Here is a 25,434-nt window from a genome sequence, read left to right as displayed (position 1 = left end):
GTGGCCTAATGATGCTGGCCTGCGATATGAACCTAACAACAACTAGGTCTATGGCAAGACTTAAATGGAAAGTTACGTATGCCTATTTGTAGTAGGCCCAAAAACCAACTTGGACATGTATGCGCAACGCAAGTAATTTGACCGATCACAAGCGACGACTCATCCGAACTTTTGCTTCAGATTGGTCAAATTAATTGCGTTGCACGTGTACTTACGTAATTGTGCCCGAGTGGGAACCGAGCTTAAAAATGTTTTTGTACGTAACAAGGACACATTAGGATAAATTGATGATATATTGATTAACTAGTCGATAAGGCCTATACTTTATTGATTAGAGTTGGGTGTTAATTGACTGGGATTGAATCTATTACCGATTTGTTGAAAAATATTGTATTATTATCATTGATTTGCAAAATGCCGAAAGTATAATGCCATGAAAAAAAGACTTTTTGAAATTGAATACCGCGAAATACAAACACAATTTCACGAACATACGAATTAATATATCTATTGGCTATACTATACTGCCGGCAAACACATCACTTTTTAAAATCCTTTCAAATTTGAGATGACACAATAGTCCTTGAGGTATTAGTCAGGCACGACGTTCTCATGATTGTTTATTTGATAATTTGATAATCTCTCCGTTACATTCCTTATAAGGCAACACGTAATATAATAATCGGGAATACCTGAATGCATGTATTTTTTGAAAAAAGTAATTCATTTCGTTTTGAAGGATTTAAATTGGAAGTTGTTTTAGAAGTAGGATGTATGGTTTTGTTGGATTTGTTTATTTCAATATTATTTTCTTTTCTCTATGGTAAATCTCTCCCTTCCACTGGCATAGGGAGTAACGTTGCTGCGTAGACGTCGTATAAATGATTTGACCAATCAGATCATCCGGAGAACTTCCGCTTGTAATTGGTCAAAAGTTACGCGCACCAAGCTGTTACATTATTTGGAAATAATGGTAACGTTGAAAGCAAGTTTTAAAAAAAGTAGCAACATAATCAAATACCATTTTGTACATTTGTGAAGCTCTGTCTACACTATCAGACTTTATGTGACAACAAATGTGATGAGCCCATATATGGACATGATGATGTCATATCACCACCATATTTGGACACATCACACTTTTTTGTCAAACTAGTGTGATAGTGTAGACGGAGCTTAAAAGACGAACAGCAACACAAACAATTGTTTTCAGAGAATAGTAATAGATATTTAATTTACTTAACAATAAACAATCTACAATTAATACTGGTACTGTATATATAATGACGTCACACAAAAAACATTGTTGTTCACAAAGACTACGTCCGTCACAGCTCGCGGAACACCCCTATTCAGGGGACACCAATGAAGTGGACATATACCTTCATCAGTGGGGCAATATAATTGTTAACATTATGGCTAACCCCTATTCAGGGGACATTCCCATTGAAGGGACATTTTGGTGGTTCCCGACACGGTGTTCCCTTTTAATATCGGAGTTTTATATTACTATATTATTGATATTATTACTTGTATAAAACTGTAAAGCAACACACATTTTGATCGTTACAATAGTATTATTCAAACCAAAATGGTGTCGTTATGTAAACCTGAGCCATCGTATTATTTAACCATAATGTCCATTTCGTATCATTTCTTTTTCTTTATTTTTGGATTTATTAACGTCTATTTTTATATGTTCTCCTCGATGTCAATGTGCGTTGATGTCTTTCGCAATTTATTTGGTGGTAAAGTTGAATGCCTCTCACTTCCGTTGTTTCTTTCGGGTTCTGTATTTTCTCTTTTGTTGAGCACGTCTATCTTATCATTCCTTTGAGCATCTTCTGTGACCACATCTCCCTCCATATCTATGTGGGTTGATGTTTTTCTTAATCGTTTAGGATCAACTGGTTGAGATAAACTAGAGGGCATCTCCTTTTTCTCCTGACATTTGGATGTCTGTAGCTTCTCACCATCTAGATCTTCATCCTCAAGTTCTTTATCTTTACATTGAATCATTTTATCATCCATGGCTTCATTCTTATGTTCGGTGTTTTCTACGTCGCTCTCTAAACCAATGCATGTGGTTGCCTTTATTAATTTGTTACAATTTGAGGCAACTGAAGCGAGTGTGTTGTCTGTATCACCCCCATTAGAAACAATGGTTTGTTCCAATTTAACATCAGCATTAATATTCTCCTTAACTTTTCCATAATCATCTTGGCCACCCTCTTTAGCTGTAATGGATTGTTCTAATTTGAAATCGTCATCACCAATCTTTGATATATTAGACTGTTCTATTTTATTAGAGGGGTTAACATATTCTTTGACAACAATTATACGTTCTTGATCAGGTAACGCACAACGATTTATCGACTCTTCATTGCCAGTATTGCCATGTGACCCTTCACTTGGAACTACTCCATCAGAAGGTTGATGAACGATAACGTTGGGCTCTCCAGATGCATTCTCCATAATGTTTTCCTCAGTAATTGAATCCTTATGATTTTGCATCTCATTAAAATCACTATCGTCATCTTCGCTCTCATCTTGAGGAGGCATCCCGGCCTTCAATATCGTTGCTGCGAGTTTCTTTTTACGGGAAACTTGTAGAACGGCATTGAAAAACCTTGGTGTGTTTCTTTTATCAGCAGTGAGTATAGACTCGGCTATAAGTGACTTTCCACGCCTCTTTTTCTTTGGACCGACACCATTCTCCTCATTTTTCTTAAGAATTTCGCTAAAGAAAAATAAATACATTATTCATCATATGGTAGTAAAGTTAAATATCATTTTTAATAGCTTTGATTTGAGCAAAATTTAATATAAAAATATACACTGTATGGATATATCAGGCTGCTGTATTTCCACTCCTGACAACAGATTTATCTTGCAATAGGAATTGCATATACTGTATTCTTACTTTGCTTTCTTCTGCAACAGTTCTTGGGCCTCTGGATAATTTACCAATGTCTCATGGAGGGTTTTCTTGTCAAGGACAAATAGGTTGGCATACCCTGGTGAATACACATCAGCAGTACGACGATTACCACCAGACAGGCTTAGGAGGCTGATGACAAAGAGTTTAACAAATTTCGTATAGCACTCATCAATTAGAGGTGTTCAAGAGAGGTGGTCTCCAGGGCAGTTGCAAAACAACATCTGTTATCAGTGGCGTAACGGCTATGAGCGCTCACTGGCTAAACTCCGGGGACCCGGAGCCTATGGGGGCCCCTGAGCAAAATATGTCAAAAAAGGCTAAAAACGCCCGAGGTCTCAGCGTTGGAGGCCACTACTGTATCTTCTACTATCAGACCTGAAGGTTTTAAGTTTATCCTCCAATGGCCCATGAATTTACCTACTTGTGTTATACCAAATAATTATAGTGGGAGACTGAGAGATTGGAATGTTCCATTCATCGTCAACCAATACGTTTGTATAAACATATATTAAATCTGTATTAAAATAGTATTTTAAAAATTTGGTCTGTCTTCAACATTATGTTTGACAGGTTTTCAGCTATTAAAAAAAATTATCATAGAAGGAGATAGGTAAAAGGGAAGCATCCTCGTATTATTGTGTCTCTACGTTACGCCATTGTCTACCATGCACACATGCTGAAGATATTTTTAAAATGGTTTTTTGTCAGTGAGCATGCAATTGGGACAAAAACTCCTGCTTAAAATCTCATCTGAGAGTCTTGATGGTTAAATTCAGTCTGCTTCAGTAACCTACCTTATTTCTCCAAAGACACTGCCAGCATGTAGAGTTGCAAGAACTTTACCCCCTCCCAACACCTGTACCTGTCCACTTTTAATAATATACATTTCTTTACCAACTTCACCCTGAAAACAGAAAAATACTGCAGTATAAAGCTCTGTCTACACTATCAAACTTTACGTGACAACAAAATGTGATGTGCCCATATATGGACATGATGATGTCACAGCACAATATTTGGGCATATCACTACCATAATTCGGCACATCACACTTTCTTTGTCAAAGTAGTTTGATAGTGTAGACAGAGTTTTAAACAAAATCATGGGAACTCAATGGAACAAGGAAGAGAAATATTAATGTCATCAATGAATAATATGACATTTTAAATCTTTACATGTTTTATAACTTTTAGTCGGCTCAGTTTTTGAAATTGTAATTGAAATTAATAAACAGTCTTTACTCACTTTGCGACAAATAAAATCTCCAGGCAAAAATAAAACAGCTCTCAGTTTTAGCATCAAATCTCTCAGTAACATCTTATCACAGTCCTACAATATATAGAAAAGTTGTAATTACCATCCTTGTTAGTTGCTACAGCTGGTAGTGTTTCAGTGAAGTTTCTCTTATGGCACTCTATCAGTCCTGTTATGTAGATATCTAAATGGGTTCTAGCATAGTTTTAATAGTTTAGAAGGAAGAGAAATTAGCTTTACAATAACATGTGTTTATACTTCACCTGGAACAGAGATACTTTAGTGAGTGTGTCCATGTGGACATGAATGGCTATATCTGTTTGCATCTTGAGAGGAACTCCAGACAAGATATCTGCTTCATCTGAAAACATTCAAAAACAAAATCTTTCATTTAAAAAAATCATACACATCCAACAGAAAGTGTCACCAATTACAGGATGGACAAACCATGGATGTATAAAACTACACTGGTCAAAAGTGTCATTTGAGGCTTAGGAAGTGGAATACAGTAGAAGGGAGCTAATACAACCCAGGCACATGTCAGGATTGAACCCTGGACCTTGATATTGAATGGCAAGCATGTTAACCACCAAGCTAAGGCTACAGCTTAATCTATAGTGAACGCACATGCTCATGAGTACTGTACTTCACCTAATCCTAATCCAAGTTAATAGTAGGTCTACATTGTCTTCTGATTGAGGTCTTAATCTGTTGGTCAAATGGGTGAAATCACATGATCACTAGAAGCAAATCCATCTGTTAACCGATTACATACCAATAAGTTCTCCACTGTCCCACTTATACATGTACCACATACGGACCTTCTTCTGCACATGCTCAGGTATTTGCCAGTTCTTCAACAGCAGCATGGTGTTGTCCATTCTCTCTCGGAATCTCTCCTTGGTGGCGCTTGCTGCCCCAACAATATCCCGCATCTGTAAATTAAGAACCTCTAATCCTTTGATGTTGCAATGGTAATGATGTGTAGTAGGCCTATAAATTATGATATTAAGTATCCAAATTCAGTTAATCTACTCCGCTGTAGTTATTTTTTCTTTAGGTAAACAGATGACATAGCTTCTTTGTGGTCTTGTTTTGACCGAGAAATACATTTTACTTTAAGGGTAGTTTGAACCAGGTCGCAACACAAGGATGTGTGAGCAACAAAAGCACATTTGAATAATCACAATCAACAGTTTGGATGATTCATCACTTGTAATTGGTCAATAACTTTCTCTGCATGCCTGTAAAACTGTGTTGCGTTCTAGCAGGGAACAAGCTTTAATGTCCTTGGAAACGTACCTGACCAATGATAGATGCAAAGACAAATATACCGATGGCGAAATCAATATTCATGAAGACAATTTCAAGGTCTGTCATGGGAACGGGCAGGTTTCCAATTGTGATGAGCGTTTTGGTTGCTCGGTACATGCATCGTATGTAACTATAGGAAAAAGAGATCAACCAATTAATCAATTAAAATATATATGTAATATTTAACTCAACATAACCTTACAGTTGTACTATCCATAGGAAAAACTTTCAGTCTACTCTAAAGCCAGGGCAAATATATGGTTTTGTTAGAATATTGGTAAAATACAGTAGAACTCAAGTTTTCCCTCTTGGATATGCTCCAGAATTAAACCAAAGACGTACGGGTTAGAATTCTCTGCATTATTGTAAACCCATTCGTTGACTCCAATGCCTTCATAGAGAGAGATTGCGTAATAACAGCAAGTGTTTAGATGTATCATATACAACAGGTAGCTAACCATTTTTCCAACTCTAAGATTCGAGAAAAAGCATGAAAGTTATTTTAAATACAACAAAATAACATTTTAAAATGAATTGAGGGCAAGTATATGTTTTAACACCATGGCCAACCACTATACAGGGAACATCTCGGGATTAAAGGGACATGTTTTAACACTTATGGCGATCTACTATTTAGGTGACACCCCATTAAGCAAACATTCTGTTGTAAAGGGACATTTTATTGGGTCCCGAAAAGTATCTCCTAATAGGTTTTGTACTGTAGTTAAACACTTTCCTGTGAAACAAACATGGGATAATATACGTTTTAACACTACGACCAACCCCCATTTTGTTGGGTTGCGAAGGTGTCCCTTAATATGGGTTTTACTATACCTAAATGCATTTGCGAAACTGGAGCTACTTTCAAAACGACTGACAAACTCATTGTAGCTATGGTACTTGAGCAAACGTGGTAAGCGTATAAATATCATGAATCTTTCGTTCAACCAAATCTTGCAAAGCAGGTCAAAGGGTAAAAGACATACGACATCCAACTAAAAAATACAAACATCGAATCATATTATTTTATTTCACCAAATACAAATAGAGAACAAATAGCTTGATTGCGCCAAGAAGTGACAATAGAGCCCAACAGCTTCTGTCGCTGATTAGCCATGCCACTTTACAACAATAGTTTCAATTTTTTTATACTAATTTGTGATATTTGTTCACACTTACCTTAAAATTTGTTGTTGAAAAGTAATACTTCTTTGTCAATGATTTATCCTCCTGCAAAGAAAATCGAAGTATGTATAAAAGTCTAATCATTAGAGAGTCATTGGTCGTCGTCTGCTCTATTTAACTCGGCTCATTAAATGGAGAAGTCTATTTTTCAACTCATGTATTATGATTATTCTCACCATTAAACTCATAAATATTAATTACTTGTATAGTATTAAAAACTCTGAATCTATCTCTAAATCTATTTCTAGTCACTTACCACGTACATACCACCATGTATAAACTGAATCCGCATTCGCAAGAAGATGTCCAGAAAATATACAAGGTCAAATAATAGGTCAAAGCCCAACCACATGTAAAAACTTTTCTCCTTGTTTATCAAATTGTTATCATAACCGAACACCCCTCTCAGAAAAATGGTGACAGCATTGTATACAAACGCAACAGCAACTATGAAGAGCCATGCTAGCCAAAGTGAACCTACAAAATAAAATATTTTGAAATTTAGATTTTTAATTTAATTTTTTTCAAAATTAGATAAAATTGGAATACCATAAAACCTTAAAAAAGAAGTCTTATTGTGGGGAACCTAATGTTCCAAATATCAATTCCGTGAGATTTTAATGCTCAAGTTGAGTTCTTGGCAGTTTTAGAATCCTTAGGACTAGTAGAATTCATTGCAACTGGGGGCCAATTTTTCCCGACCCTATTTTGGCCGCCATCTTGGAGTTCAAAATGGCCCCCATCTTTTACTCAAAACTGATAGTAGCTCCTATTTTAAACCATGTACGAACGTAATTGAAAAGAAAACCATCTTGGAAAAAAAACCAATCTGGAAAAGAAGCCCACCTAAAGAATCCTAAAAAAAGATACCGTAGTTCTATGGTATGAATATTGTTTATAATATACAGTGCCACTTACCTGCTGGATCTATAGATTTCATGTGTTTTAACCTCTTCAACCATTTTGGTAATGTGATCTTTTTTGAGAAAAAGCTAACCTCTAAAGCAGTTTCTTCCACACACGAACTTGGTGCAAATGAATCTAGCCTTTTCCGTTTTTTTGACATAGGAACTAGAGCAAACCAATTACCAAGTTCAATTATTCTTATATGATTTTGTAATAATAATAATAATATACTTTTTATTGGTCAAATGTTTTGCCCTAATCTGATGTAATTTGTACTTTATACCAAGTACATTGAGAAATTGAGAAAAAATATGCAAGTAATTCTCGGGTGGGACTCGAACCCACAACCTCCAAATCACTAGGCTGGCGTTCATACCTCTAGACCACTGAGGTTGCGCTGATGGCTAGGGGTTAGATTAGGGCAAAACATCTGACCAATTACTCAACACCACCACATACAAACAATTACAATACTTGTTATTATTTCCCAGGGGGTTTGTTACCTTCCAAGGCTTCAGGGTGTATCTTATTCTGACGCAGTTTGTTGGCTTTGGTTGCTACCGTCTTAAAGATTTGACGAAATCGATCAGTTTTAAATGACTCTTCAGCATCAATACTGTAAAAAATTACAGTTAGGTCAATTCTCAGCCAAGACTATTTATTGATTTTCACCGGCCCCCTATCTCCAAATCTATCTACACCATTTAAATCACTTTTACAGTCTGATGCCCTCTTTTATATTGGAAAGTGCATATTATCAAGGGGGAGGGCAGCCAGCCCAGTCCCACACCTCCAGCCCCCCACCCTCCACCCCAAATAAATAGTTGAAAATTGTAATGCAAAAGGTGGGACATTAAATCAAACTCAGCACTTCATTTCACCGTTTTTAGGCACTTTCCACCACCCCACCCACAACATTGTTTAAATTGATCCGCCACTGATTATGATGGGTAAGAGCCTACAGTATATATGCCCGGAACAAGAAAGAAACATTACCAGGGGCGGATGAAAAGGCGGATTTTTTAAACAGGAGAGTGCTAACATATAATATTTATATAGTCAAATAAAATATCAAAAGTAGTTCCTAATTTCAAAGGGGAGTGCACATCTAGGTTCACCCCTGATTACTATGCAAACATCAATCAAATCATCTTATCAATATGGCTCGGTATCAAACCTGAAACTTCCATCACTGCTGACTAAACTGTTACTGCTACTGATAGATGACAACTTTCTAGCCCATGCTGGGCTTAAAGGTGACAATGGAGTCAATGGCTTTATCGATGATATATCAAAAGATTTCTGGAAAAAAAATGTCACAAAGTTTATATATGGGCACATCACACCTTTTTGTCACATAAAGTTTGATAGTGTAGACAGAGCTTTAGAGTTTAAAGCATTATACTTACACTGCTGATACAGTTCAGTCCGTCCAATGACTTTTGATGTTTAAAAGTATACTTTGGTGAGAGAAGGTCAGGGGTCGCATCTGATAGTGGGAAGCTGTGTCGTTTGCTGAGGACCATACCAGAAAGTGGAGGAATTGTTAGAGACAAATTAGAACTGCAAGATTAAAACAAAACATTTCTAAATGAAATGAAGTAGAAAAAAACAGGAAAACATTATGTATAAAAGGTGTTTGATGATTAAAATCTCACCTATTGAAACCTGAATGTGGAGTAGATGATTCGTCGCATGTCAGTACCGTATCCTGTGTCTGGCTTCGCGGTACGGTTTGCAGGGATCTTGTTCCCGGACTTAGAGCAAGAGCTCCTGCAACTGTGGCTGTTGGTAGTGATAGCATGGAAGACATGCTTGCTGTATCCAATAAGCCTGGAATGTCCCATCCTGAAGTAGTGCAGAAATAATAATATTAAATTAGAGAGAAATCAGACTGTTATATACAAGCGCAAATCAAATATTGAAATGGATTAATCAAAGTAATTAATTAGGTAGACAAATTGAATTTCAAGGTTAAACATTCCTTTAAAGATGTATTGTCCCCCAAAAACATGAAAAATTAAGATTAATTAAATCAGACTTTGAATATGTAATTTTGTCGTTTTAATCAAGTTAATCACTTCCATAGAAAAAAAACGGGAAAAAATAATGTTTTCACTTATAAAATGACACAATAAATAGTTAAATTCAACCAGAAACCCACTAGCTGGCAGCCAATTTGACCATTTTTTGCTTTAAATTACATTTTTTTCAGGTAAATATATTTTTTTTCGATCTAATTTTTTGTCAAAGTGGATAACTATTATGTTACATTAAAATGGAATATTCAACAAAAATGTTTAAGAATTATTTTTTCAGGGGGACAATACATCTTTAACTGTATTAAGACTGATCAATTCAGAAAAGGGCATACAGAATAGAATATAGTTAAATTACATAAGTGATTAAGTAAATATTAATAATGAAGTTATATACTCGTTTACTGTTGATTAATTATTATGTTGATTAATTATAACTTCAATGATGAGTTTACAATTAAAAACCTATGACGGTATTCACACTTCACACTTAGGCTAAGGGAAACACACTTAAAATTAAACAAATCTCCTATCTAAAGTGAATACAATTTAAAGGAAATACTGAAATATTTATCGAGTTAAGTAAAATATGGTACTTAATATTTAAAGGGAAATATCTCACTTAAGTGTGATTGATGAATACGACCACTAGTTTATTTCGAAATCTAGTTTTTAACCCCATCAGTGTGAACAGGGTCTTAGCAGCACCCAATCCTATATCTCTACATCATTAGATCATTCAATACCTTCTTTTCCTTGTGGGTGACCATACTCTAAATTTAACTCATCATCCTGAACAAAACCATGGTTTATTTTGCTAGGAAAACTAAATCCATTAGAATTTTGAGTTTTCTTCGGTGAGGAGAGGCAAATTGTTGGTGTGTTTGGACTTGGGGGTGAAATTCCATTGATAGAAAATTTTTCCGAGGGCGATCGAAATACATGAAGTTCCAAATTGTTCGGCCGTGAAGAAGTCATCCTGGTAAAATAATATTGACCTTCACATTATCTAAAAATGAAATTGAAACCAAAATTTAATATTAGTATTATTATAATCATAGTTGGAGACTGTAAATATCTATGTATAACATCTATGTATTTTGCTAACTAAAAAAATAAGATTAAAAATAACAAATTCAATATTATTATTAAGAAATATTATTCCTATCCAATCATACTGGTACTGTTAAAAAAGATTTAGTTACAACAGTATAATATAAATGTGAAAAAAATAAACAAACTGCGTGGTGTATTCATTATCAAGCTAGCGTAAAGTAAATAAGCAATAGAATTACTGAACAAAATTCACAAAGATATACCCATTATAAGATAAAATACAGAAAATCAATAATACAAATTTATTACTATAAAATAAAATGTATATTATTATAAAATGTTCGCCATTTGATTAAATAAACCATATAAAAACAGAAATGTCTTACCGTAAGAGGAATATGGCGTTTCATCGATACACGACGACGAGGCATTTAATTTGATGTTGCTACAAGAAATCTGATTCATTATAGATTCATATGGTTGCCATGGGAATAGCTGATTACTGTGCACTTTATTTTCAGACTGGCTTCTCATTGTTGTATATGATTGTAGAACTTCTATTTAATAATCAGCTTAGCTTAGCTTGTCTCACAGCTAATGAGCTTGACATGTGACGTATTATAGTGATGATTTGATTGGTATGATGTTAATGCCATGTAAATTAAATGCAGTGGTTTGCTCAGCATGTTTGTTTACTTCATCCATGTTATGTGGTCTAAAGCCAACTTTATTTTGCTCATTTCTTCTCAGCTCACGCCTTTCTCTTTTTGCTCAAACCTTTTTTGGCTCAGCTCGGCCATGCATTTTGCTTCTTTTTGTTGGCTCAGATTTTGACCAGGAATTCATCTGCAATTGTAAAAAATGTCTTTGTCTTTAATATATTTATTAAAAAGTAAAAATAATTAATAATGGAATAATGTATTTATCAATTATAAATATGTTAGACGGTTCTTGGATCACTTGGTTCTTGCATTCTGGATTAGAGACTGTGCTGGAATAGGTGGCTGGTGCTGTATACCGGAGAGTGAAGTGATGGTGTAATGATAATATCAGACTAGCATGCATGTGATAGGCATGGGTTTGAGCCTAACTGTACCACAGGCCTACTAATTTCATCCTTAGGGAAGATTACTGCCATTGCCTCGACCACCTTCGTATTGGGATGTAACCGTTGGTCCCGTGTACATAAGTGCATGTTAAAGTACTATTCGAAAAGGGGATCGTCTCCCGATGTGCTGATCTGGTAGGCGCTGCACTAATCCGAATTTACTAATTTAGAGTTAAGCTTGAGAACCAGCCTAATAAATACATTTAACATTTTTTAACATTTTTTTTAACATCTTCCCAAAAAAGAGAAGTCAAGGTTCAATCAAGCAAGAGAGTCAGCACTCTGTTTTGTCTGCACTACTACACTACATGGCTTTCTTCTGCTACATGAACAATTCAATTGCTATGTAGTATAGGACAAATGTAAATATACTGTAATAAAAACATTTAATATAGAATAGATATAATACATTATTGTAAAAATATCATCCCACTATACCTTTACTTTTGTTTGTGTGTCATGGTTGAGCAAGTTTTCAGGTCACAGCATTGTACGGGTCAGTGGTTTAGGGAAGATGGCGGTAACCGCCACGTCCGAAGAGGTGGAATACCTCACAGATATTGATCGTATAGTAGCTGCTTTTGACAAATTATGCCAGGAAGAGGTATGTATTAAAAGAATAATAACTAGTGCTTGTGCTGGAGCAATTGTTTTGTTATTGTTAAGTTTTAAATTTGATTTTATTAACGATGTTTTTTCTAGGCCTAGCCAGAGTTGAGTGGGGTGGGTGTGTGCGGTCGTCATATGTAGCTTGCAGGGGTGTTCCGGCGCTAGGCTTAGGGATAATTTACTAGGCCTAACTAACTAACTAACTCATGTAGCTATATAGACCTATAGGCACATATTTCTTGTTGGAAGAAGAACCATTAAAATTCCATCCTAAATAATGCATTTGACTTTGTTAAATTGTTGTTATTATTTTTTATCTAATTCTAATAGGACTGAAATAAATTTCCCAAAACTATCCATTGCACCAGAGTATTGTGTCTATACTACCCCGCCTTTTATTGGTTTTGTATTGTTATTCTCATTAATTATAGCAACAACTAACAGAAGAAATTGATGAGATGATTGATGAGCAGGGAAATTTAGAGGGCAAGATGAGCACCTTTCAGCGTATTGTGTAAGTTATTAAAATCTAAATAAATGATTAACCTTACAAACATATCACACTTCTAGGCCTTATATTATATACTAAGCGTACATATATATAAACGCCACAGGCACAGAACAATTTCTAACCCGCCCAGTGATATACTGAAAATGTATTAATTAATTTGAAACGATAAGATGGGGAAATCTGTGAGAATGAGAAAAAGTCGGCCCACCCGAGATTCGAACCAGGAACCATACCAATTTATCAATATACCAGTTTATACCAGAGTAAATAGTATACTATACCCTATTGATTTTTAATGTTCGATTGCTATATAATATTTTTTGTTTTCAATCTTATATTATATTCTTTATAGCCCTAGCTTAACAGATGTGCATTCTGACTCAACTAATCTTGGAGATATGATATCATTTACATCTGACCTTGCAGAAAATGTCAGCGGAAAAGTGAGGATATTAGATCTAGCAAAGGTAACAAATAATTAAAATATTCGTAATGTATTGACATGGTCTACTTTGTCTTGCATTGGCAACTTTAGAATATGCGTTGATAACACATCTGAGTCAATTTTTCAAGTCATGAAATATTCTCCATCCAACTCTAAGAATTCATTATACTATTCTCAATCTAATGATGGGGATTATGATAATGAGAGGATTTTACGATGATAAAAACAATCATAAATTACATTTTTATAGAGCCGAGTACAAGCAGCAAAGCAAAGAGTTAATGATGTGTTGGATCTTAAGGTTAGTTCTTTTTGTTTTACCATTTCAAACCAACTAAGCATCCTGTTCCAACAACCTACCTTAAACATTTTTCTATTTATAAAGTAATTCCCCATGCTGAAAACACTTTTGAAATGATTACAGCAGTCTAAATAGAAATGGATTCAATTAAAAATATGCCTTATTTTCTTAAGCTCTATAAAGTGAGATGTGCCCAAATATTGTAGTGATATGACACCATCGTGTCCATATATGGGCACATCACATTTTTTTCACACAAAGTTTAGTGTAGACAGGGCTTTATAGAAAATGACACAGACACATTTAAACAAAGTAAGTAATTCAAGTTAACTTATTTTTTGCGTCTGCAGTTTTGTACAGATGGTGTTCAGACAGCACTACAGTCAGAAGATTTTGAGAAAGCGGCAGCACACATCCATCGATTTCTTTCACTCGATGAGAAAGTTTTAAAACAGTTTGCTCCTGAAACGAAAGAAAGTAAGCAGTGTTTTATGCAGTTTGTCAGAGCAAGGGTCTACATACTTTAAATTGTTCAGAGCATCAAAACACACAAGTCAAAAAGAACTGATCAAACTGTAAATTGTCTCTCTAACTAAAGACCACTTTTGGTCCTATACATCATGTTTAGCCTGAGTGAATGTATACAGATTTCTGTATAACTAAAGACCACACTTTTGGAATTTTTTCCAATTTTGTCTTTAATTAGGGACCAACTATATAAATTGATCTGATTATCATAATTGTTGTGATAATTTTAGTGATGTAGCCCCAAGAAATATAGTGGTCCGGTTTTTGCAAGAAAAGGAAACAATTTCTGTTCAAGCCACTGGGTTTTAAATTATCTGGTTGAAACCTTACCAACCGTTCTGGTGGCTACGGCCCTGCCTTTGATTGCATTTTATACAGTATTTAAACTCTGGACCATCTTTATTATTTTAGGTGGTGGACTAGATGCGTCTTTGCAGGTGTTGCGAGAGGCTGAAAAAAGACTACAAACACTAGTTCACGAGAAATTTGATGAAGCAGTCGGTACGAGTGATCTTGCATCGGTTGAACGATTTTTCAAAATCTTTCCTCTCATTGGTCTGAAAGACGAGGGCTTAGCCAAGTTCTCCTCGTACTTAAAAACACAGGTAAGCTATCACAACAACTAAATTTACCTTTATCAACTGTTATGAGTTATACTTTAGTTTACCTAGTTATACTGTAGTTTACCTAGTTATACTGTAGTTTACCTAGTTATACTGTAGTTTACCCAGTTATACTGTAGTTTATCTAGTTATACTGTAGTTTACCTAGTTATACTGTAGTTTACCTAGTTATACTGTAGTTTATCTAGTTATACTGTAGTTTACCTAGTTATACTGTGGTTTACCTAGTTATACTGTAGTTTACCTAGTTATACTGTAGTTTACCTAGTTATACTGTAGTTTACCTAGTTATACTGGTGTTTACATAGTTATACTGTAGTTTATCTAGTTATACTGTAGTTTACCTAGTTATACTGTAGTTTACCTAGTTATACTGTAGTTTACCTAGTTATACTGTAGTTTATCTAGTTATACTGTAGTTTACCTAGTTATACTGTGGTTTACCTAGTTATACTGTGGTTTACCTAGTTATACTGTGGTTTACCCAGTTATACTGGTGTTTACATAGTTATACTGTGGTTTACCTAGTTATACTGTGGTTTACCTAGTTACACTGTAGTTTACCTAGTTATACTGTAGTTTACCTAGTTATACTGTAGTTTACCTAGTTATACTGTAGTTTACCTAGTTATATTACATAGCCTATGTAAATATGTGAACTTTTGAGTGATATTAAAGTTCTCAGGGAATGATATATTTCCCTCAGCTAGCGCTTTGGGAAATATATTTTCCCTCGAATAAAATATCATTCCCTCGGGGATGTCAAATCTTATATTTAACCTCTATTTAACCTCTTTCAGATTGCAAATAAATCAACAGAACATATAGAAGTCGGACTTAGCAAAAGCACAACAGATCGAAGGGCAAAGGTCATGTTTGTGGACACGCTTACGTTACTATTTGAAGAAATTGCACGAATCGTTGAAATACATCAACCGCTAGTAGAAACTTTTTATGGTGAGATAAAATTAATTTTTAGTTCATCGTAATTAAATTTTAAATTTTAAAATTGAGTGGAAAATAGATTTTTTTATTTATATATATTGTTTAGAACCAAAATATAAAACCAAAATTAAATGGATAGCAACTCTTTCTCCTTCTCAATACGAAACCACACATTTTTTCAACAAATTTGTTTTTTATATTGGTACATATTTGATCCTTTTTTTAGGACCTGGTAGAATGCTTCACCTAATGATGGACTTACAAGAAGAATGTGATAAACAAGCAAAAATAATCGTAGATAATTTTGTAAAACACAGGGATTTCCACGCCAAATCTAAACTTGTTATGCAGGCTTTTAGGACAAATTACAAAGCATCAAATCCTGCTGAAAGGTATTGTAATTAGATTAATATTTAGAATGCTCCAGTGATAAATTCTTCCATTCAGAGTATGTACACTTTATGATATAATTGTCTGTCGCAAACGACAATGTCAGTTAGTTATTATCCTCTGAATGATGGACGAAACTAAGCCAGGACTGTTTAAAGCACCTTGATTGGTCCTATCATTTATCAAGGGCTTCTCTCGTACAGTGCCCATCTTGACCAGAGGAAACACATGGGCCAATACGTCTGAGCATGGACCTATAAATTAGGTCCATTAATTTATAGGTCCATGATCTGAGGGAGACACAAGATGCAGGGGCTGCCATAAAAGTCAGCAGTGCTGATTTCAAATGCCTAACAGGACCTCAAGCTCCATATACAGCACCCGATATTCCCAGATGGTCTTCCATCCAAGCTCTAACCAGGCAGTTGCTTAACTTTGATGATCTGATGAGAACCGGTGTTTTAATGTGGTAAAGCCGTATGGCCTAGGCTTAAACCTTATACCCCTTTCACATCGTGTAACAAAACTTCAGAGTTTACACACACCAGGATGTCAACACCTGCGTTTTATATGATATAACTTTTGGAATTATAGTTATCTATTGCTATTGAGTATAAGAAATAGAAATGACATTTTGTTTTCTGTTTTTAAGCAGGCTAGATCCAATGGAGCTAGATGTAATGTTAGCAGAGAGTACACTTCTCAATGCCAGGACTGAATTATATCTTAGATTTGTTAGAAGAAGAGTCATGGTAAGGTCTTTATCAAATTGCACCACAAATGTAGTTATAGTGATTCTTTTTAATGTTTTGTTATGAAAATTAACCATTTAAGTAAAACGCTATGAAGAGAATCATCTAAAAAGGTGTCCCCTTTATAGGGTTGTCCTCTAGATAGATGTTGGCCGTAATGCTAAAACACATCCAATCTTTGTTCGTTTCACCGGAAAGTGTCATTTTATTGGGTTCTCCACTGATTACTGGTGTCCCAAAAGAGAGTTCCAATTTACTACTATAATTCTAGGGTGGTACCTTGGATAGGTGTTGGCTGTGATGTTAAAACATCTTGCTCCTTGTTTGTTTCACCGGAAAGTGTCCTTTTATTAAGAGTCTCCACTGATTAATGGTGTCCAGTGTTCTCCAAATATAGAAATTAAGTCCGGCAAATTGACAAAATATACTGTATACTTTGTTTTTGTTTGTTTTTAATGGCTAGGCCTAACCTACCACCAGTAGATAAGTTTTATGTATAATTTTCTTATTTACACCATTTTCAATACAGGTTGGAACTAATTTGGTCCGGCAAATCTTGCTGGCAAAACCTGCTTCTGGGGGGTTCCCACCAAAGGAGGCTTCCACTTTACTATTTAATTAAATAAAACATTTGATTTCACACAGGCTGACATTGATATCTCTGACGTAGACGAAGCACAGAAACAGGAACACACCAGTGATCTGGAGAAGATGGTGCTTACGTGTCAGCTTAGCTGTTGTATGCAGGAGATCATTGGCAGTTATATACTGATGGAGGAGTATTTCATGAAAGAGACAGTGAATAAGGCTGTTAGTATGGACACATTGGAGTCAGAATCTCAGACATCAAGTATGGTAGATGATGTCTTCTTTATCTTAAAGAAGTGCACAAAGTAAGACAAATTTAGTATTTTAAATTCAGAATTATAATTTTAAAGTCCCATTCCCTACGCAAGCTACTTAAGTAATGAATTATTTTTATCCTAATTTACCATAAAACATACATTTAAGACAAAAAATGACATGGTTTAATGTTTTTAAAGTAATATGTATACATTAGAAAACGTCAAAAATTGTAGGAAATGGGACTTTTACTTTAATAATTTCTATAAGTAAATGAAATAAAAGATTTTAAATTATCTTTGTTTTCTTTATTTTCCCAGACGTGCTATTTCAAGTGGCAGTGTTGATTGTGCATGTGCCATGGTTAACCACACAGCATCTCTTTTGGAGTCTAACTACAGAGATGTTCTTTATTCAAAACTGAGGGCAGGCTTTCCTTCTGGTTCTTTTGATGTGACACAGGCGTACAACTTGCTACAACAAGGAAAGTTCCCCACCTCTAGCTCAGACACAGATGCTGCAAAATTAGAATTTCTTGTAAGTCATGATATTGACTAATTTTTATAATAATAAATAAGTAAAATAAATGTTTTTCAGAGCCAGCCAGGATTTCACAAAGGGTGGTTCGGAAACTGAGTATTTCAACCACAGGCCCTCCATGGTGGGACCTGTGGCTAAGCAAATTTTGTTAAATGACACCCTAGATGGCCAGAAATGGTACTCTTGCATGCACTCTTTATTTAGGGGTAGTGGGCATGTCATGGGGGTTCGCTGTAGATTAAGGGGGATTCATAACAAAAAAACCACTGGCTACGGGCCTGGTTTTACATATTTATTGCACATACAATTTTAACATTTGCCTTTAGATGTGTTAATTGGTAAAGATACAGTAGAACCTCTGTTAAAGGATACCTTTAGGACTCAACAAATTTATAGAAGTGTCCCATAAATAAGGATTGACCATAGTGTTAAAACATAAGGCCCTCTAAATTGTATTTGGTAAATGGTTTATTGATTATTTTGTTGATTTTTTTGTCAGACTACATTAAACAACATAGAAGTTAGTCTTGAGTATACCCATGCCTTAAAGAAGAGCATCACAGAGGAGTGTGAATCACTGATAAGCAAGGGAGCTGGAGAGGTTGGCAGGGCTAAGCTGGAAAGTTGCATTGCTGACCTGGCTCAGTTGAACCACAAATTCAAGGATGTTCTAGATGTGAGTTATATGTTCGTATAATCATGGACCTATAAATTAGATTTATAGGCCCATGGTGGAATATACTCCATTATCATAATTATTACTATCATCTATATCACCACCATTATTTATTATTGTTTTCAACATAAGCCTTGATTGACTTAATTTGGTCAAATTAACCGAGTCGCCAGCTAAAGTGACCAAGAAAAGTCCAATCTTGGTAAAACTAACCATGCGGCTAAAATGTCCAATCCGAAAGTGTGACTCATGTTAACACATGCGAGTCAATCTTTCACATCACAATTAATTTTAAAATAAAATTTCGAAATAATGAACTGCATGAAAATTTCCAAGTGCGAACGATGGTCAAATTTTCCGATGACATTGGGTAAAGCTACCATGGTTAAATTTACCATTGTCCAGTGCGAACAAGGCTTTAGTCATCATATACATACTCTGTATAATTGATCGCATAACTGGCTAATATAAGGGGCCCTGGACTCAAAGGGGCCCCAGAGCAAGGCCCATAAATGTGTATGTCTTTAGTGATAATCTCTCTTTTGAGTGGGTATCACCTACTTTTATTAATCATATTTCCATAATTGACACATGTATATATAGATGAATTTCTCTTCAGTTAAAATCAGCAGATGATCTTATATATAAATGTATATTTTAAGAACCTTTTTGAATTGATTGTTGGCCTTAGATTTTCTTGTTCTTACATGCTTTTGTTCGTTATAATAAATCTACCACACTACTGTGGAGAGAAAAGAAAAAAATAAATAAAAGCAACAGTTACATTTATGATAAATCAAGTGTTTTTATTTAATTAATTTTCCTCTATTTTTAGTATGGCTTAAGTCAACTAAACACAAGTGCAATAAAACCCAGGATTAAGCCATGGGTAGACACATACCAGTCTGTTAGTCACAGCATCACTGAAGAAGAATTCTCAAACTACGAAGCCAACGATCCATTCATTCAAGAGTTTATGATCAACTTAGAGACACTTTTATTAACATTTAAGGTATATATACTTATTGTATTTATTCGAAAAAAATCCCCACTTGGAATAAACGCCCCCCTCCCTCCCATAGAACATCATTTTGAATATATGCTTCCCCCCACCCCTCTCCTCGAATAAATCCCTGGGGCCTTTATTTTTTTTCATTCATACAGTAGAATTCATTGATTGGCATGATCTACAATTTACCAAGCATTTTGATATCATTTTTACTGTATTTCATCACTTCTAGATATTTATTGTGTTATATTATTTTCATATCTACGTGGTATTTATTTGATTATACATGTTACCATATTACACCAAAAAAATTAAACATCTCCCTTGAATAAATTATGATATTTGTGCATTTCAACATTTTTCCTGTATATAGAAGAGCCTCCAAATTAAAGCTATCATATTTTTTTTTGCAATTTTTGTTGAATCATGAATTAGGTCGAGTTCTTCAATTTAATGCAAACGTTAATTCAAATATATTTAATCAAAAGCAAATTGAAAATACCATATACAGTAGTTCTAATATATGTGTTATTGATTTTGTCAGGAATCGTTAACATCATCCAATTACGATGCCCTTGTTAGCTTATTAACGACAGCTGTTACTGCACAATTAGAGAAGACAGTTTTAAAGATGACATTTAACCGAGTAAGTCGACATAATTCATTCATTTTTAAAATGTTATTGTTATTAATAAACGACAAAACCAAGTAATCTAAAGAAAAAACAAGTCAACTGGAAGCCTAGTGGTTTTTTTATTCAACAGTTTATTTTTTCTTTTTTGAAATTAAATTATTTTTTAAATTATTTTTATTGTTGTTAAAAGTGAGGGCATATTTGATTTAATCTTTATTTTTCATGTTTTGAGGACAATACATGTATTGTGAATGTTTGGGCACTTACTTACAGTATTCTTATTATACTTTTATTACTATTTATCATGTGTTAAATTTTAATTAAAAATCTTAAATCCTTTTATTCAGAAGCTATATCATAAGTAGGTGTTTTAAATTCAATTAACCCGTCTATTGCATTCCAGCTCGGTGGCCTTCAATTTGATAAAGAACTGCGGTCATTGATTGGTTATTTGACGTCCGTTACTCAATGGACAATCCGAGATAAATTTGCAAGGCTATCGCAGATGGCTACTTTATTGAATCTAGAAAGGGTAAGATTATTTTGTCAGAAGTTTTAATATATTAATACTTATATGATTTTTATATTATATCATTTTTTTTAAACTCACATCAGTATATTATAGACACTTCTCTCCCCCCTCCACCTTCTAATTATTTATGGAACTTGAACAGTGAAACATGCTGTTTATCTAGACATTTATATACATTAGTCCAATAAAAAATCATTCATTTTAAGGTTACTGAAGTAATGGACTACTGGGGTACTAATTCAGGACCTTTGACCTGGAGATTGACCCCAACAGAAGTTCGACAAGTTTTATCATTACGGTAAGTATACTCCTACTTTTACCAGTGTAAAAGTGTGTTGACATCTTCACAAAATATTAACTTTTGTATAGCGCACATTTCTATGATAAAATAAGCGGAACTTTACATCTATACAATTACACCATTGAGATCATGATCACGTTGGTTACATCAAGGCAATCTAACAACAGGATGCTGACCTCCAGATATCAAAGGGTTTATCTGTGGTTGCAACACGGTCAGTTCCATGCCCCTTAACAGACACCATGTCCCCAAAGGAATATGTATATAGTGTACTGTACTGTTGGTATTTGTCGCAGCCAGACATAAGATCAAAGGACTGTTACAAGTTCCTATCTTGGCAGAATGTGTTCTGTTGTTAGATTGTCTTGGTTACATCACATAAATTGGAATATTATTATAGATTATAAATTGTATTTCAGGAATGACTTTAGACATGAAGATATAAAACGACTCAAATTATGATAGTGTATTTTGGCTGTTGAATCTAGAATAAGCTTGCACTGTAGGTAACGGGTTGCACAAGGACCAGTTGACATCATTGGTCACCCAATGAAACAGTGTCCTGTTGCTGCAAGCAAGCCAGCAGAAGAAATGACAGGTTAGGGTGAAGGAGTTGAATATAGGCTTTAAAGAAGAGTTGAAAACCCTACCTCGGGTAAGTAACATGAGCATGCAGTCTGGCATGAGCAGGGTTCCATCATAGCCATAGTGTTGTGTCAGAGAAATACCATGCAGGTACTAAGTAGCCACTGCCAAAAGTGTATAACGTCATGATGTCACCTGGAGACTTATAGTTAGAAGTATACTGCAACATCCAAAGACTGCTGACTACTCTTTACCATGGTGTGATGACACCAGAAGATGATCATAGATAGCATAGCTAGTCAGACATGTACCATCATAGGTAGAGAGTGTATAGTGGCTTGATGTCAGAAAATACACCACTATAGCAAGAGGAAAACCATTGTATTGAATGTGTACTGCCATATCAAAGAACTACAGTAGCAGCAATGGCATGATATCAGAGGTTTTAGAGAGTGTTGCTTGATGTCAGATGTACGCCATCATTGATGGAAAAAGACCTGGTTTCAGAAGTGTACCATCAAGAGAGCGTTACCTGAAGCAGAAAATCTGGCATTATTGAAAAAACTGTTGTAAGCTTTAATAATTTATAAACATTAAGTTATGTTAATTGAATTCATTTCCCACCAGATTATTTAAATCATTTGATTATAGTACTGTTTATATTGCTGAAATTAACATTTTATAATTTTTGAAATTCAGTTTGTTTTAATTTCAGTTTATTTTATCAAAGATTAAAGGACCAATTTAAATATATTACATTTTCAATATCATTGCCATACTAGGGCTATGTTTCAATATTAGATATTTAATTATGGTTTTAAAAGTATATATCTATGGGATTCTACATATTCAAGTGCCTATAAGCAATAATTGTGTAAATTCTGAGACGATTGTCTCTGGTAAAATATATTATATATACCATATTTTTTTTATTTTTAAAGTTTTGTTTAAATTTAATATTTCATATATGGTGGATTTATATTAATGTTTTGGTCTAACTAGTTGGGCTAGTAGATGGATATATACCGATGCTTCCTTGGCAGCCGGTCCTTTCATGGAGCCTCCGTTTACGGCTACCTCGCCGCACGCTAATGTACTGTTCGTAGGTCAGCGATGCAGAAAACATGAATTATTCATTAATTATATTCCGCTAACAAATTGAATATACATTTCTGCATTGATTATTTAACTACGAGAAAAAAATGTGCTCGTCGCACATTGTTGTGACACCTAGTACAGTGTGTATGAGGAATAAATCCGTTTTTGCTTTATCATTGCCTGAATAGCTGCATGACTTACAGAAAGGTGTCCATTAACAATGGGTAGCGATTAATGTCACATCATGTCGATCATTACGTAATCTACGTCGTCCGTTTACTTTGTCAGAAGTTGTATAAAGTGTACAAATCAACAATCAATGAGATTGATTTAATATTAAATTAATTTTAATGATTATTATCTAAGAGATTATTGAAAAATAATAATTGAATATTTATAACAAACTGACTGTCTATTTTGTCGTTTGAAAATCGTCTTTTTGATTGGCATCGCGGAAGGTGTGTTTATACAGTACTTTTTTTTTGTCCCGTAACGAAATACAGCGCCTTTCAATCCATAATGTATACGAATTTCAATCGCTGTATTTGATAAAGCACCGCCTTTTCAATTCCGTGATTGTAGTCTCAACGTTGTTTCGTGAATCGAAATGTAAAAGCCTATTTACAGACGAGCGGTAACTGTAATAAAAAAATAAAGAATCTATGTTATTTCTTATGACCATTTATGCCAATACAATACGCTGAGCGGACGGGCGGTTTCCGCTCACGATAGCACAGATTATACGTGGGCAAACTACGCGGTCTTCCGCTTCCTGTTACTAAACCGCTCGTTTGTGTAAATTGGGCTTAATGTCTACAACAGCGTTTTTCGAGTTTTGTTTTACGCATTCTCGTAGTGAAAGCTATATCTGTCACTCACACTCAATCGCCAGCTGTCAGTCAAACTCATCTATCACTTAAATGAATAATAGGCCTAATAGGATTAGCTTTGAACTAGTGCAGGATTCGGGGATAAGAGAAACTGCTTGTATGCCACTACTGCTACCCCTTAGGAGATCATTCTAATGTGTGGCTATTTTCTCCTTTGAAAAAAGTCTCAATCATAAAAGCATAGAGCTGTATTATAGCTCTATGCTGAGTATGGAGGTAAATCTCTGCAGAAAACCCCATACAACTTACACATTAGAACCCCTCCTTTGGGAAACCGCTATTGTTAGTCACTTTTCCGAATTGACGGAACTTTGTAACACTACGGTAACCGAAAGTATCCCCTTAAGCTTGGTTCTTCTTAGGACGCAACGCAAAGATGTAAACGCGACAGAAGCGTGTTCACCAATAACAAGCGAGAGTTCCAATAATCCATCGCTTGTGATTGGTCAACTCACTTACGTTGCGTTACGTCCTTGCGTCGCGTGTCTAGTGGGAACCAGGCATTATAGGCCTATCGACGATTGGAAAAATACAAGCTGACATCATATAGGGATAGGCTCAAAACCAAGTGTACCGGTATATAACTTTGTTATCTTTCTAGTCTAGATTACAGTACCACTGCAATTCATTCATTCATTATAGAGTTTCGGTTATTTAAACAAATCTTAATTATAATATAATTACAATGACGTCACTCGGTTTGTGTTTCACACCAGATTCGGAATAGCCATGATCGAGCGAGTTTAGGAAGTACGTCTATAATAACACCTGCAGGCGGTCTTGGTCAAGTCACAATTGAATTGTCGTTTTCAAAAACCTCATGTCGTCAATATACTATTAACAATAGAGCACTCGATACAAGCACAGTATGCTTTTAGTTAGGTTGCTGAATTGTTACTTCATTCGCAAATTAAAATCCACTAAGAGCAGGAAGATTTGAAATATATTCAGAGGAACAATAAACGTTTTACTGTGAAAAATTTATCAATAGGCTCCTTACTTTGCTTGCTTTTTTAAGCGGTTTTTCGATTCGCCAAACGATACGTTTGTTAGGATTATCATGTCGACGTTTTGTAATATTATCATCACGAAATGATGGTCTCCCGTCGTTCAAGGCACCCTATGCAAGGAAGGTGAGTGTTTCACATTTATTATACTCGGTGAAAGTATGGAGAAAGAAGACTTCCATGGACCTGCCAAGTGCAAGATGACAATGTAAACACGGTAGGTAGGTAGGTGATACATGCTATATACAAGTTCCCATTTGAATAGGATGGAAATGAATATCAAAAGGTAATACAGAAATGATAATGAGAATTTATTGGGTTGATACTGAAGACTTTTTGCTTGTTTTTGTATTTTTATGAATGTTTTTTTAATATTTCTTGTGTGCATATTTTCTGATATATTTATTGAAAT

The 25,434-nt window shown here is 34.8% G+C and overlaps 2 protein-coding genes across 2 annotated transcripts; one reads left to right on the top strand and one right to left on the bottom strand.

Annotated features, from left to right (window-relative positions):
• Window positions 1-1,234: 1,234 nt before the first annotated feature.
• Window positions 1,235-11,220, bottom strand: LOC144850652 (uncharacterized). Its single transcript, XM_078708001.1, has 18 exons — window positions 11,082-11,220; window positions 10,386-10,648; window positions 9,259-9,448; window positions 9,010-9,163; window positions 8,778-8,902; window positions 8,104-8,216; window positions 7,613-7,765; window positions 6,951-7,171; window positions 6,689-6,739; window positions 6,344-6,504; window positions 5,852-5,980; window positions 5,498-5,639; window positions 4,971-5,130; window positions 4,459-4,556; window positions 4,187-4,270; window positions 3,736-3,845; window positions 2,924-3,070; window positions 1,235-2,740 (listed from the first exon to the last, which is right to left on the bottom strand). Exons 2-18 carry the CDS (start codon window positions 10,615-10,617, stop codon window positions 1,693-1,695), a joined length of 3,318 nt encoding a protein of 1,105 aa, XP_078564127.1. The 5' UTR covers window positions 10,618-10,648; window positions 11,082-11,220; the 3' UTR covers window positions 1,235-1,692.
• Window positions 11,221-12,318: 1,098 nt separating this feature from the next.
• Window positions 12,319-23,529, top strand: LOC144850658 (conserved oligomeric Golgi complex subunit 4-like). Its single transcript, XM_078708010.1, has 17 exons — window positions 12,319-12,407; window positions 12,844-12,926; window positions 13,276-13,390; window positions 13,619-13,669; window positions 14,020-14,146; window positions 14,609-14,802; window positions 15,621-15,777; window positions 15,992-16,157; window positions 16,811-16,907; window positions 17,553-17,800; window positions 18,071-18,287; window positions 18,790-18,966; window positions 19,802-19,978; window positions 20,520-20,621; window positions 21,013-21,141; window positions 21,348-21,439; window positions 21,862-23,529. The coding sequence occupies exons 2-17, from the start codon at window positions 12,871-12,873 to the stop codon at window positions 21,902-21,904; spliced, it is 2,148 nt and encodes a 715-aa protein (XP_078564136.1). The 5' UTR covers window positions 12,319-12,407; window positions 12,844-12,870; the 3' UTR covers window positions 21,905-23,529.
• Window positions 23,530-25,434: the final 1,905 nt, after the last annotated feature.

Source organism: Antedon bifida, chromosome 8 (assembly GCF_963402885.1).
Source record: "Antedon bifida chromosome 8, ecAntBifi1.1, whole genome shotgun sequence".
In the NCBI taxonomy this organism is placed as follows: domain Eukaryota; kingdom Metazoa; phylum Echinodermata; class Crinoidea; order Comatulida; family Antedonidae; genus Antedon; species Antedon bifida.
This window is presented reverse-complemented; position numbering and strand designations above follow the sequence as displayed.